This window comes from Siphateles boraxobius, unplaced genomic scaffold (genome assembly GCF_051911475.1).
Source record: "Siphateles boraxobius isolate OS27281-9 unplaced genomic scaffold, OSU_SipBor_1 1, whole genome shotgun sequence".
Taxonomy (NCBI): domain Eukaryota; kingdom Metazoa; phylum Chordata; class Actinopteri; order Cypriniformes; family Leuciscidae; genus Siphateles; species Siphateles boraxobius.
This window is the reverse complement of record NW_027508699.1, coordinates 19693286-19709025: the sequence shown is the minus strand read 5'-3', so window position 1 is coordinate 19709025 and position 15740 is coordinate 19693286. Positions and strand designations below refer to the sequence as shown.

At 38.8% G+C, this 15740-nt stretch overlaps 1 protein-coding gene across 1 annotated transcript; it reads left to right on the top strand.

Annotated features, from left to right (window-relative positions):
• The first annotated feature begins 9517 nt into the window (after positions 1–9517).
• Positions 9518–12531, top strand: plvapa (plasmalemma vesicle associated protein a). The gene is made up of 5 exons (XM_077227619.1): positions 9518–9987; positions 10334–10406; positions 10625–11337; positions 11522–12044; positions 12167–12531. Exons 1-5 carry the CDS (start codon positions 9601–9603, stop codon positions 12217–12219), a joined length of 1749 nt encoding a protein of 582 aa, XP_077083734.1. The 5' UTR covers positions 9518–9600; the 3' UTR covers positions 12220–12531.
• The last annotated feature ends 3209 nt before the right edge of the window (positions 12532–15740 follow it).

The following is a 15740-nucleotide window of genomic DNA, read 5'->3' as shown; positions in this document are numbered from 1 at the left end:
CGTTAATGATTTTAAATCGGACAAAACATTTATGTTAGTAGGAAGTATTTAAACTAGTATGATTTTTGTTACTGGCAGTAACTTTGTTACTGGGTGACTTGCATTTTTTTTTACAAGTAAGAACTGATACTAGATGATACTATTAGGCCTACTTATTTCAGTACTAATATCTAATCCAGCTTTATATATTAGATAGTGTCTCTATAGTGTTGAATAAAAAAGTAAACAACTACCTAATTACATTTTCAACAGTGTTATTAGATTACTGTACTTATACTCTCTAAAAAATATTGCATTACTTGCAATTATTAATTACTTTCTAAATTCCATATCAACTTCAACTATTTGAACAATGTAAGGATAGATATGAAACCGCTCTCGTAATTCTTTCAAATAAATAATATAAAATTGCATAAATTATTTTTGAACTGACCAAAGTATTTAAAGCGAGAAGGTTTTATACAATTGTTCTATAGTCTATACAGTATTTAATGGACTTACATCAGAAGTAACTGAAGTACAGAAAAATTAGGAGTAATTCCTTTACTTTTTCAAGGGAAACGTAATTAATTACTTCGTAATGCATTACACCCTACTCTGCTAGTAACATTAGTTACAACTGCATTTTTATGTGTAATAATTGAAAATGTTTTCAGTTACTTTATAGCCTACTTCAGTTAAAATGAGTAGGATTATAAATGTTACAAGAGGAATACAACGACACTGGGGACAAAATGGTAACATCTAAGTTCATTGGTTATTTATTCAAGTCAAAAATATTATTTAATATCGCTGAATCTGCCTAAGCCCTACATTATCTTATATCAATAAAAATAATGGATCAGGAAGAAATAGCTCTTTAAAGTAACAATTGCCGGTCACCACATTTTACAGTGTTATGTCTAATGATAGCTAACATGTAGTAAATATGTTAAGTAAGATTAGAAAGTAGTTGTAGGGCTACCTAATGAATATAGAAGTAGTAAAACTAGAAATTGACAGCAACAATTGGAATACTGGTAAGAAATTGATATACATACTATTTGGAAGTGAAGGAACTACAGATCAAAAATGAAATTCGAAATATGTGATACTATAATTTTCCCTGAGTACTAGTATGTCCTGAAGTACTAGTGAAATTGACAAGGAGTCACTACTGGATGGTAGTAATTAAAAATAAAAACCTAATGTAAATAAAAGGACACTAGTTTTATGGAACACATTTTTAAACGCCTTGAGATTCTTTACACTCAAAGGGATTTAAAAAGTACAAATATGTTTATAGCAGTTACCGGGTAACCCGGGAGCCTATAGGTAACCTAAGGCTTGAATTCAATCATAATTTCTGCAGCAAGAGATCAGAGGGTAGGAAAGGCATCATTATGTATAATAATAATAATAATAATAATAATAATAATAATAATAATAATGTGTTATGCTATTATAAAAAAATGCTGGTGAGCTTTACAAGGTCACAGGTTCAGCCAAAGATTTTGTTTCAGCTGTATAAAAAGAAAAGTACAATTTCTTTACGTTACATTTTTTATTACTTTCGAACAATGAGAAAGCCACCCAGGCTGTACATCTTGTTGTTGATCCAGGAGACAGCTGTCTTTTGTTTTGAGATTTAGATCTTGGCCACCAGTTCGTATAATTATTCAGGGGTCACACTCAAGAGAAAAACATTTCATTTGCTGCCCTCACTCAACCTCTGCTTCCTTCTCAACTCTTCTTGGGAAATCATATTCTTAGCTAACAGAAACAAAACCCTGGTTCCTCAACAAAACCAGCAGCAAGCTGATTTGGCATCATTCATGTATGAATGATACATGAATGATGTACCCCCCGAAAACAATATTGTTTTTATGTGAGTGTGTGTGTGTGTGAGAGAGAGAGAGTGCACAAAAGAAAAAGGCAGCACAGCTCTGAGAGTGCTTTCTTGTGTTATGTGCATTGCACAAACTGGGTGTTTATTTGACCTTTGACCCCAGGGTTCAGGAATGTGATTGATCATATTAGGATGTGGGGTAGAGTTGCAGCTGTTACTTACTGACTTTACTGATCCCTGAAAGTGTGTTGGAACATCAAGGAAGCTTAATAAAATGTTTCTTTTCTGTTCTTTTGCAATAAAATATATTTATTTTATATTTTAAAATAATTTTAAAATATTACTTTTATTTTATTTTAGTATTTTGTATTGCAATTAAATATTTTTTTGATTACAAATTAATTATTTTTAATTACATTTTTAATTTAATTTTAGTTTACTTTAGTCTGTTAAAGCTCGAGTCCGTAACTTTTTTAGGTTAAAAATTATCCAAAATAAATTTTTGAGTAGGCCTAAGTACATAACCAGCCAGTGTTCAAAGCTATCTGCTTGCCTAAGCTCGATTCAAAACGGTAAGCTTGTAATATTGTTTTTAATTCCAGTGGTACTGTTTGATTTCCGCGGGAAATTCGAGCATGTCTTTGCGTCATATGGCCTATGTCACATCTGTACACATAAAGAAGGTGTCTCGGCTAGTAGATTATTGCTTGTGAGGATGTTGGAGGTGGAGATTTATAGCCTTTTCTCACAGCACTGGAAATAATTATAACTATTAATTTGATGGCGGATCCAGAAAGGTTCAAACGACAATCACCAGTGACAACTAGAGATTCATCCATTGTAAAATGCAAAAGACTTCGGACTTCGGAGTGGCTACAGAAAAGAAAAAGAGACTGCAACCGGGCCCATGCGAAAACAAGGATAAATATCAGAAGGGCATTAAATGTAGTCACTTAATGCTGATATTGTTAACATTAACAATTTGAGAACAAAGTATAATTTGCACGGATTGACGTGATATGATAAGCGATCATTAGATTTAATCAGCGCGATTTACTGCAATGCTTTTTTCCCTTAGTTGGTCAGAACAAAAGTGTATGTTACTTGTTCAGATGACATTTTCCAGTGAAAAGTATTATGTTGGTCATACTTCCAAAAAGTAGAATCTGTGATTCTGATTGACAGTATCCACACCGGCGCGGTGCCTGACAGCCGCACATTCTCCTCAAAACGTTGGATTCATCCGCGCTGTAGTGCCGAGGCACAACCCACGTAAAGTTGATAATTCCGAATAACTGCAATTGCAGATTTCGAACAGAGATGGCGACAAAGAGGAAAAACTACAGACTGCAGCTTTAAATGACAAAATGCTATAGCAGTGTTGTTCAGTGATATATGGAAATATCCCCCTCTAGTGGTGAGATTCAGATGCTTCGTTCACAGGTCTTAAAGTTGATGTAAATCTATTGCATGTTAAAATACTTGTATTTAAGTTTAGCAGACTAAGTCATTCTTTCTCTGATTTATCTAAAAAGTTTAAATGCTGACTAAGAAGAAGCCAAACAAGCCAACAATGCTGGCTAAAAACATAACTCTGTTTTAAACTAATGGCAATCTCAATGGCAGTTTAGTTTAGGTAGCTTACCATCAAACCATGAATCACCAATAATTCCTGATGCCATCCAAATACTGGGTTAAGGATGCATCCCTAAATTACTGTGAAAAAAAAAAAAGATCAAACAACCTGAATCACACTTTTAAATGATGTTTAAATATACAACCCCGAATCAGAAAAAGTTGGGACATTTTGTAAAATGCATTAAAATCAAGAATCTGTGATTTGTTAATTCTATTTAAACTTTTTTTAACTGACAAAAGTTTTCCAATGTTTTCACTGACCAACATAAGTGTATTTTGTAAACATGAACAAATTTTGATTTTGATGGCTGCAACTGTTAAGGAATGACAGAAGCAGGATGCAATTGCAAAGAACGCTGTTTAATATCTCAAAACTGTAACAAGGTACACACACAGGACGCAACACAGAGGACTGGTCGAGCGGTCACCAGCGCTGGATGGGAGGTGACGCAGGGACCTCGGTGGGCAACAGGAGGTGGTGTTCTGTGATCCAATAGTAGTGCTCTGTGATCCAACGGTAGTGCTCTGTGATCCAGTGGAAATCCCAATGCGGTGCTCAGTGGTTCAGTGAAGGTGAAGACAATCCAACACGACGAGAGACACGGGGAATCCACAATCCAGGAAGACAGACACGGGAACAGGACCAGGAACAGGCCAGGAAAACCATACAACGATCTGACAACATGAGACAGCAGTTACTGACATATAAAGGGACAAACAAGTGGAACCAGCTGGCACCGCTAATCAAGGATAATCAGCGGCCACACCCACACACACGCAACAGCACGCCGGACGAGAGAGAGGCAGTGAATTGATCAACCGTGACAGTACCCCCTCCCCTAGGAATGCCTCCTGGCATTCTCAGATGGACTTACCTGTCGATTGTAATCATCGATCAGGGAGTGATCCAGAATGTCCCTAGCAGGGACCCAACTTCTCTCCTCCGGACCGTAACCTTCCCAATCCACCAGGTACTGGAATCCGCGTCCCCTCCGTCTCGAGTCCAGAATGCGATTCACCGAATAAGATGGTTCCCCATCTACGAGTCGCGGCATGGGGGGAACCGGGACCGGCGGATTAATGGGTGCATAAAACACAGGTTTAATTTTGGACACATGGAAGGCGGGATGAATTCTCCTGTACGCAGGAGGAAGTTTGAGTCGGACTGTCACCGGACTAATGATCTTGGTGACAGGGAATGGGCCAATAAATTTAGGAGCAAGCTTGTTAGAAACGGATCGGAGAGGGATGTTCTTAGTAGAAAGCCACACTTTTTGACCAACGACGTATATCGGAGGCTTCGACCGGTGGCGATCAGCCTTAGCCTTGGTGCGCGCCCGCACTTGGAGAAGAGTCTCACGGGCTCTAGTCCAAGTGTGGCGGCACCTCTGGACGAAGGCGTGAGCAGAGGGGACCGCGATCTCGGACCATAGCCTCCCTCTCTGGAACAGAAAGTGAATATAACTTGCCTTTAGGCGGAGACTTACCCGGCACTAAGTCTATGGCACAGTCATAGGGACGATGCGGAGGAAGAGAGGCAGCACGAGACTTACTGAACACTTCCCTCAGGTCCTGGTACTCCTCGGGCACGTTCGACAAATTTACCGCCTCCTCCTGGAACACAGAGACTGGTACAGACGAACACGCGGACAGTAGACATGACTCATGACACATATTACTCCACATAGACACAGAATTGTGACCCCAATCGACTCTGGGATTGTGTTGTGTGAGCCACGGGTGACCAAGTACAATGGGTGTAAGTGGGGAGTCCATGAGGAGGAATGTTATTGTCTCAGTGTGATTGCCAGATGTAGTGAGAGTGATGGGTTCAGTGGCATGTGAAATGTTAGGAAGTTGTTGTCCATTGAGAGCATTGACAGCGATCTTGTGCGTGAGAGTAGAAACAGGAATGTGAAGACGTTGTGCCAGTCCAGAGTCCATAAAATTACCTTCTGCCCCCGAGTCCAGTAAAGCCTTAGTGTCGTGCGTATGGGTTGCCAACCTAAGTCTTACCGGGAGGAGAGTAGATGATGATGGTGATGAGGTCTTCTTGGCGGAGATCCCACCCGATAGTAGCCTCACTGTTACTACCGGGCTTGATCTTTTACTGGGCACGAGGGGATAAAGTGACCCGTCTTCCCGCAGTATAAACACAGTCCATGGGATCTCCGCCGTTCTCTCTCCTCCCGGGAAAGCCGAGCTCTACCCACCTGCATGGGCTCGGGATCGGAGATGGGACTGACCGTGTCCAAGTAATCCGTGCGCGTACCCTCCGCGCCGCGAATAGGCTGGTTCTGCTGGAAGCGACCCATTCTACTCAGGCGGGCATCCACTCTCAATGCCAGTTCAATGAGTCCATTCAGCTGAGGTGGCAAGTCCAGCATATAAATCTCCCTTTGGACACGGTCAGCCAACCCATGCAGGAATCTATCCCACTGCGCCTCCTCGTTCCATCGGCACTCTGCAGCCAGGGTGCGGAACTGGATAGAATATTCCGACACCGAGCCGTTTCCTTGGCGGAGGTCAGCGAGTAGTCTGGCTGCCTCCCTACCCGCTACCGCGCGATCGAAAACCCTCCTCATCTCCTCGGAGAGTGCCTGGAACGAGGCGCAGCATGGGTCTTGATTCTCCCACACCGCCGTTCCCCAAAGAGCCGCCTTGCCAGAGAGCAGAGTGATAACAAACGCCACTTTAGATTGTTCTTGACTGAACGTCTGGGGCTGTAAGGCAAAATGCATAGCACAACGAGTCAGGAAAGCTCTGCAATATTCAGGTTCACCTGCATATCCCTCTGGTGTAGGAAGTCGTGGCTCTCGCTGATGGTGCGGCTCCGGTGGAATGGGTTGAACGGGCGGTGTGGGTGGCGCAGTGGGAACTCTTAGTTGTTGAAGCTGTTGGGTGAGCTTGGACACCTGCGTCACAAGCGCTTGGACCGCCCGACTTGTGTTGGCGATCGACTCTTGCTGTTGATCCATTCTTGTGATGCTCCTGGCGGCAAAGTCATCCCAGCTCGTAACGCCTGCTGCATCCATGATTGGTCAGATCGTTCTGTTAAGGAATGACAGAAGCAGGATGCAATTGCAAAGAACGCTGTTTAATATCTCAAAACTGTAACAAGGTACACACACACACACACACAGGACGCAACACAGAGGACTGGTCGAGCGGTCACCAGCGCTGGATGGGAGGTGACGCAGGGACCTCGGTGGGCAACAAGAGGTGGTGTTCTGTGATCCAATAGTAGTGCTCTGTGATCCAACGGTAGTGCTCTGTGATCCAGTGGAAATCCCAATGCGGTGCTCAGTGGTTCAGTGAAGGTGAAGACAATCCAACGATCCGACACGACGAGAGACACGGGGAATCCACAATCCAGGAAGACAGACATGGGAACAGGACCAGGAACACGCCAGGGAAACCATACAACGATCTGACAACATGAGACAGCAGTTACTGACATATAAAGGGACAAACAAGTGGAACCAGCTGGCGCCGCTAATCAAGGATAATCAGCGGCCACACCCACACACACGCAACAGCACGCCGGACGAGAGAGAGACAGTGAATTGATCAACCGTGACAGCAACACACCCCAAAAAAGTTGGGACAGAGACAAAATAAAAGTGAAAAGATTATCCAAATTATATTATTCAACTCTTTTGAAACAGTCCACAATGAGCAGGTGAATTGGTAATAGTTGAGGGTATCGTGTTTGGGTGTAAAAGTGCTTCTCAGTCTTTTTAAGCAAAGATGGGTCATGACTCATCACTTTGTGCGAAATATCTTGAGAGAATTGTCAAACAATTAAAAAAAGTCACATTTTATCATCTTCCATATATAATATTGTCACAAGATTCAGGGAATCAGAAATCTCAGTCTGTGTTGGGCAAGGCAGTAGACCTCTGTTGAATGTGCGTGAATGTGCCAGCCCTCAGATGGCATTGCACAAGATACCATCATGCTAATCCGTTAAATACAGCCACGTGTGCTCAAGAGTAATTTGGAAAACCGTTTTCACTGAACACAGTCTGACTCTGCATTCAGAAATGCCACTTGAATCTCTGTTACGCAAGGAGAAAGCTTTACATCAGTTCTATGTGGAGATACCAGCAAGTTCTCTGGGCCTGAGCTCATCTCAGATGGTCTAGAAGAAAGTGGAAATATGTGCTATGGTCAGATGAGTCCATGTTTCAGCTTGTTTTGGGGAAAAAATGGACACCGAGTTCTCAGTCCCAAAGACGATAGGGACCAACCAGACTTTCACCAGCGACAGGTGCAAAAGCAAACATCTGTGCTGGTATTGAGGTGCATCATTGCAAACGGTATGGGTAACTTGAATTATTGTGAAGATTCCATTGACATGGAGGCATGTATTTGGATTGTACAGAGACATAAACTGCCATCAAGATGACATCTTTCCTGGGAAGCAAGACAATGCCAGGCCTCATTCTGCACATGCTAAAACTGAGTGGTTTCTAGACACTCTGCACCATAGAAGGGAGGTTCCTCCTGCCTGTTTACTGCAGTCCAGATATGTCTCTTATGGAAAATGTATGACCCATCATGAAAAGGAGAATCAGGCAACGATGACCACAAACTGTTGAGCGGCTGTCTTGTATCAGACAAGATTGGGCAAATATTCCACTAGCAAAACTCCAAAAGTTAGTATCCTCAACTCCCAAATGATTAAAAAGTGTAATTAAAAGGAAAGGTGAAGTGACACCGTGGTAAACATGTCTCTGTCGCAACTTTTTTGGGGTGTGTTGCAGCCATCAAAATCAAAATTTGTTAATATTTACAAAATACAATTATGTTGGTCAGTGAAAACATTGGGAAACTTTTCTTTTTACTTTAATTTGTCAGTTAAAAAAAGTTTAAATAGAATTAACAAATCACAGATCCTTGATTTTAATGCATTTTACATAACTTTACATACCAACTTTTTCTGATTTGGGGTTGTATTTCTATTTTCTTTTTTGTTGTTATATAAAGTCTTGTCTGTGCAACATAATACAAGCACAAATGTTTTAAGGTTAATGAGGTAATGTGTACTTTGGCATGGGATTTGGAAACATTTGAAACAACAGCGTGTGAGGGAATCTTGTTAGATGATGATAATTTTAACGTCAGGCGTATTTTAGAAACGGATAAACAGGACGATTAATTCTTGATAATGTCAGCAGATGTGTATGCATCTGTGTTTATTGCTGATTTCCTTCATTTGTTCAGTAGTTTACCTAAGAAGTGTCACTGTCCAGACAGTGACTTCTGCGTTTGTCACTCTGAGACACAGCTATGAATTACTCCTTCCTCTTGGAATCGGGGTGGCACATCAACAATTCCTGGCAGGAAAGCCACATGCTTTTTATAATATTCTTATCATCTGGCTCTTTAGATATAAGATATCTAAAGATAAGATATCTATTTAGATATAAGATAAAAAATCAGTACAATGTTTAGAAACATGGCTCAACAACTAGAATAATATATAAAAGCACAAAGTTATGGTGAGTAACTCCAAATTACATTATGTTTAAAACTAAAACTGGCCATTGACTGAAATTCTTTGGTCAAAGGTAATGTTTTAGTAAGGCACAATATACAAACCACATCCTCATACATCAGGAGGAATCTTAGACAGCATGTAGGAATGTGGGGTATCATAATATGAGTCAATCAGAATTCTTTAGAGCATCTTTTACATAATAATTTGAGAATTATTTCTGGTATAAAAAAAAAAATCGCATAATGTCATAAACATTAACCTAGATCTAAAATCATCTCTGAAAGACTGTTTAAAACAGCACGTAGTCAAACCGTCAACCATGTGCTTTCTCAAGTGCCAGCATGCTGTCAAACAAAAGGATCTGTTTTGGCAGGACATACATATTAGAACAATGTAGAGTTTAGGTTTGGGCCAGCCCTTCAGCAGTGCGTGATGTTGTTCTTACCTCCGGAATCATGACCATAGGGTGGACCAGGGACGCGTCATGCAATGGGAGGTGCAGGAAAGTAATATAAGCTGGCAGTGTTAATATATTTCACTTCTTATTTTGCCTTTGATGTTTTAGGAGAACACTTTTGCATAGTGAATGAACCTGGGGCTTCATTGATACGGTCACATTTAAGCAGTGATGTACAACAGTGGTTATTCTAAGGCCAACTTTGGCTTGGCTGCCAAGAAGATGCACAAGTCGAAAGGCAAGAGCTGCGGTTACTACATGAAGATTGTCTTCTTTTTCTCCTCACTCATCCAGTCTTTGATCATTGCGAGTCTGGTGCTCTTTCTGGTGTACGGACAACCCGAGCATACAGTGGAGGAAAAAAGACTGCAAGAGTTGGACCAAAGTGTCATCAAACTCACAATGGAAAACTTTGTTCTCCGTGGGAAGGAAAAGAACCTCACCAAAGTTCTGAACGTCACTCTCACTGCGAAGCTGATCAATGATAAAACTCTGTCTGAATTACGCAAACTGGCAAACACCTCATCTACGACAATAAAGAGCTTCCAAACAACTTTGGTGAGATTTGGGTTTGTAAATAGGTTTCATACAAAAGAGAATGCCCTATTGAGAAGGTAGATGCTAAAAAAAAGTTGTATTTAATAATTGCATGTTGGGTGGTGTTCAAATAATATTTTCTTAACGTTTCCAATAGGCTATGAAACAGTAATTTCCAAAATTTCTGTCAACTTTGTTTTAAGAATGTTTTTCCTTGTTTATATGAACAATCTGGAAAACGTTAGCAGAATGTTAATGGTAAAATTTTATACTTACATGATTTTTAGAGCAGACAGATATTTAGAGCATCAAAATGCATCACTTCAACCTCATTAAACAGTTTTTTCTCTTTGCTTTGTTTTAACAGTCTCGGTGTGAGATGGATAAAAGAATGGCTACACCTCGCTCATGCCCTCCTACATTTTGTCCAGATCCAAATGGTAAGATTGTTGTCCAGAATTTTATTTTGCATTGAATATTTACTTTACTTTTACTTTTAGGTAGATCAGTACAACATTTTTTTGAATTTTTGTTAATTTAAAACACTGCCTGTAACCCCATAAAACTAAATATGAATATGAATTTTCGTCAGTAAATGTAGAAATCTTGGGTTCAGTAAACATATAGATCAACTTGTCTTGACAATTTGCTTTTCCAGACAACAACAGACGTTTGCAAAGTATGCTCCTGCAGTCAGAGGAAATGCTCAAGCTGATCAAAGCGAACTTTACTCAGACGCTGGCCATTATGAGAACTGAGTTAGACAACTCCAACAAAGACAAGGATGGGTATCACTTAGAAGCAATTGAACTGAGGCGAGACAAGGCTTTCCTTGAGGGAGAACTCAACTTGTATCAAAAGAAGTGCAAAGAGGATTTTGTCGATTCTTTACGAGGAATCCCAAACGTCACCAAAGAATTCCTCAAAAGGATTGATGACCTCTTCTCAAAACACATTTCTTTCCAGCTAACGTGCGATAAACAAAAACATCAGCTTGAAGACATTAGGGAAAACTGTAGCAGTCTTTCAAGAGAAGTTGAGAACAAGCTCCAGTCATATCTGGACACAATGGGGAACCGTTTCACAAAAATCAATGGAGAAAATGCCAAATATGAGACAGAGAACAAACGCCTGAAAGAGGACGCTGAGTGGTGCAATCAGAATCGCAGTGCCATGATTCGCGAGAATCGCAAGAATCTTGAGCAATTTCAGCTCAAGAATGACCAAGACAGTGAAAAACTTCTGCTGGAGAATAGAAAACTAAAAGGAGAGAACGACCTGAAAGATAACCTTATTTCTGTGAAAGAAAAAGAAACTAAAATGCTCTCACACACCATTGAGACTCTCAATGCCTCACTTGCCAGCTGTAAGGTGAGGTTATGGTCTTTCAACTTATATAAATGAAGTTTTACTCTCTTTTTTTTCTAAAAAAATTATTGTATTTTATTGTAATGTTATAAACAATTATGTTTGCAGTTGTAAATTATTATGTGTATATTTATAATGAACTTTAATTGTATTTTTTTTAAAAAACTTTCAATTCTCTCCATTTCAGCCACTAATGCGACCTTACCCATTCATGCTAAATGCTGGTGGAACTGGTCTGAGTTCAACAGGACTAAGCAAACCAAACATACCATGGCCAGGGACAGGCTCCACCGGGCCAGTATTCTCCAGTTTTAACGGTGCTGGATCAAATACAAGATGGGGCAGCACAGGAACAGGTGCGACAGGATCATTAGCTCCAGGGGGGACAGGGACCCTTTCAAATGGAGTGGGAAGCACAGGATTAGGTGGGTCAGGTCTAAGTAGAACAGGTCTAGCTCAGACAGGGACAAGTAGTTTGGGTGGAGTAAGTCCAGGGTTGACAGGATTTGGCAGTATTGGCAATATTGGACAAAGTGGAACAGGGTCAACAGCATTCAGTAGTGCAGGATCAATTGGAGTAGGGATGGCAAAACCAGTGGTAGGAGGTGCAGGTTTTGGCTCAGTCGAGTTTAATGCACCTGGAAATGGAGCGACTCTTGGAGGACAAAGAACAACAGCGGGTGGGAGTGAAGGTCAAACATTAAGCCAAGGTAAAAACCAAGCAGAAGTGGTGTGATTCTGCACTTTTTAAACTAATAGATTCTCTTTTATGTACTCGTAAGTGTTTTTGGCTTATTTTCACAATGCATAACCTTTTGTGTTCAATTTACAGCCCAAATAAATCTCCATCTGAAGGAGCTGCATCGTTATTCACTGCCAATTTGAGGGAATGAACAAAGCCCTGGTAAAATCAGAATAAAGGAGTGTTTATATATAGACTGATTTAACTGTTTGAAAATAGAAAACCTAAATGTACTGACCCTGCAAGTCTGTAATGTGAATACTAATTATGATTATTAATATACATTTTATTTTGTGGGGTGAAGTTGATCATGTCTTTTGCGCATTTATGCTTGTATATATCGTATATAAATATATATCTTGTATATAAAAAAATAGTCTATCACTAGTTGTCTTTCATAGCAATGGTTTTTTTTTGTTGTCTGTGTGAAATAAAAAAGTAAAGGAACAAAAAAAGTAATGTCAACATGTTTTATTCATGTTATTAATTTTATTATTTTTTATTATTTTAGTCTGTTAAATAATTGATCAAACAATTCATACAGAAATCAAGTCGCACTAAAGACTTATCTGCTTATAAAAAGGTAATGTGTATAATGTGGCTTGGATGTAATATTAATATAATGTTGCAGTTAATTATATTAAATTGCAATATACTAATAAGTGTATATGCCTTAATCATAATTAGAGAACCTGATATAAGTACAAATGCCTAAAATGTTTTGCATTCTTTCAGCCACCAAACAAGCTGTAAACAAACTAAACACATGTGTTTACAGAAAAAACAATGACTCCAGGCCACAGGTGTATGACACCAATGCAGTAAAATGAACATGCGTACAAGAAGAACTATCAATGAAATTTTCAATAGGTCCACTTCACATTAAGCTTAAAATAGGTCTGGCTAACCATCAGGCTATTGTCATTGTTTTGCGTCAATGGGAAGCACTATTTAAAACAGAGCCGCTCTCCAACCAAAGCAAATCCGTTTAAATGTCATACCGAGTCATCACTCAACCAACGTGCAGGAAAGCTGAACTCAATAAAGTGATCGCATTAATGCATTCTGACGATAAATATGTTGTGAAATAATTAACCTTAAATATGATTAATATTAAATATGCTGCCAGTGTGTATTGTGAATGAAGAAAGAAATTGATCTAAAATGCAGAGTAAGGTACTGGCAACCTGCACCATGTGAACATAATGTAAAACAATTAAAATAATTTCCCATGTCAACAAGCATCCTGTCATCAAGCGACAGGATGCTTGTTGAAGTGCCAAAAAGGTGGATCAGACAAAAGCAAAGAAACAGGGCGCCAATTAATATATAGAGGCCTCACAAAAGGAGCCTGCTATCCAGCTTAAAGGATATCCTTTGTTTGACATTAGTGATTTTCCACTTAAGACAGTAAGATCTCCTGTTCTCAAAGAGTGTAGACAGGTTCTTGATGGCTCTGACGTCGTCAGCTTCTTTGAAAGATCTTTGTAAAGACACAGAGACATCTATTGTAGACAATGCGATTATTGTTTGAGGGTGTGGAATGTTAAGAGCCAGTGTCTCTGAACTTTATCTGATGTTACTTAGCCTTTTTATTTCCAGCCTGCCCCATTGTAACAGCACTAAGACTTATTACGTTTTTCTTTGGGGTCTTTTGAAAATAATCATGGCCTTCCCGCTCTGCATTTAGAGGTAAATATCCCTTCCCCACCCTCCACCAGGAAACGCATTTGTGCTTATTATTATTATTATTATCATTATATCCTTCCAACCTAGGTCATAGAACTCATCACCTTTTGTCTCTAGAAGCTCAGATTCTTTGTTCCCCCAAAGCACTAATTGCATTTCCTATTTGCTTGGCCCTTCTGTGCCCACCATTCTGGTAAAGACATTAAAGGCCAAAACACTTCTCTTGTTGACCTCTACACATGGTCTCTTGAGGGTCTAGATTATGCAATTTTTCAAAGTGATGTAAACAGCATGTGCTATTTAGAATTTGGTGTTTAAAATGTATATGGAACTTTTCACTGACAATGTCAGGTAAAATGCAACCGCCTTGTTTATGAAATGTATATGCTACAGCTGTGAGAAAATAAATTCTCTTTAAAATACCTTTTAGTCATTTTGTGAGTAGTTTTATTCAACTGATCAATCTTATCTTTTATGTGGATCTTACTCCTTATGCTTCATACAGATATGATAGACATTACAATTATAGAGACAATTATAATATTTATGTGTTTGTCTAAGATGTCAGTGCAGCCTTAAATTTGGTCAGTCGTCGTGACAGAATATATAAATATAATTATATTGGGGTGAATTTAGCTTGATTTGGAAACTTTTTCCCAGTCACCTCAATGGCAAAAAGTGTCCCAATCAACCTGAATTATGTTTCCATATTAGGGGTAACAACAAAGCATCAAACATGCCATGTGATTATTATAATTATAGGCCTACATGCATAGGCCTAGAACAGCCATCCGTAAAACCAATTATAATGTAGCCAGAGTATGTTCTGACAGTGACAGTTTGAAAGTCATTCCATGAATTGTGTGCCTCATCAAAATTTATTTAAGACTTTAAACATTCTATCGTAATAGTTAATAAATTGCACTGTCATCTCAAACTACATTCTAAAATGTTAATAGGCAGCATATATGTTTTTATATATGCTTTAGCTGTTGCTTTAGCAGGGTGACAGTTTTATAGTTTATTTAGTCATTACTGGCCTTGTGCTCGTGTCATGACACTACAAGTCACTAAGACAGATATTTTAAAGCTGCTATTTATACAAATATCACGATTTTAATAATACAGTAAATTGTTTAGTGACCAATTTCATGGTAATAAGGTTGACGTTTTAAGATCGCCCCCTACTGACAAAAGCAAAATATGAGATTAAGTGACATTTGTCTTTTGATAAAGTGACATTTTGTTTTAAGTTTCGTTTTCTTAAATTATGCAATACACTTTACTAAAGGGGAGTTATGATGGTAACTGGGATGGTAAAACAATGTAAATGTTATATGCACTAAAATATAATAAGATGTAGTGGAAAAAAAACGTTTTAATTAAAATGTGAATATTTTCTAGTTCCAGGGAATTCGGTAACACATAAGGGAAAACAAGGCATCATTGTGAAGAAGAAGTAAAATAAAAAATATTAATTACTTTGTAGGACTGGATTTGTATTGATGTGTTGGGAAGAAATTCCTATAACACATGGTAAAAATATCATTTTTTTATAGTTAGTCATTAAACAAGTTCATATGGGACATAAAACATTACAAGTGATCAACATTGTCTGAAATATAGCATTATAGTCACAAAACCCTCAGTTAGACTACCCTTACGAAAAAGAAATATAGGCAACCATACGTTCATTTTATGAAGTTTACGTAAGTAATGTTCAAGTATATTTTTAAATGTACTTTATGTAGTAAGTATACTAATATCAATGTGTACTTGTAGTAAACTTGTAAGAGCACTATTTCAATACTGCTTGGGACTAAATTGGCCCACTAGTGCACTATAAGTGTATCAGTAGTAAACTTTAAGTAGCCTACACTGCAGGTTTCTCATTTGTAATGCATCTGTAATTCAACAATAAGTATACTAGTAGTTTACTATTTTAATACAAGTAGTACATGTTTTAGTTTATGAA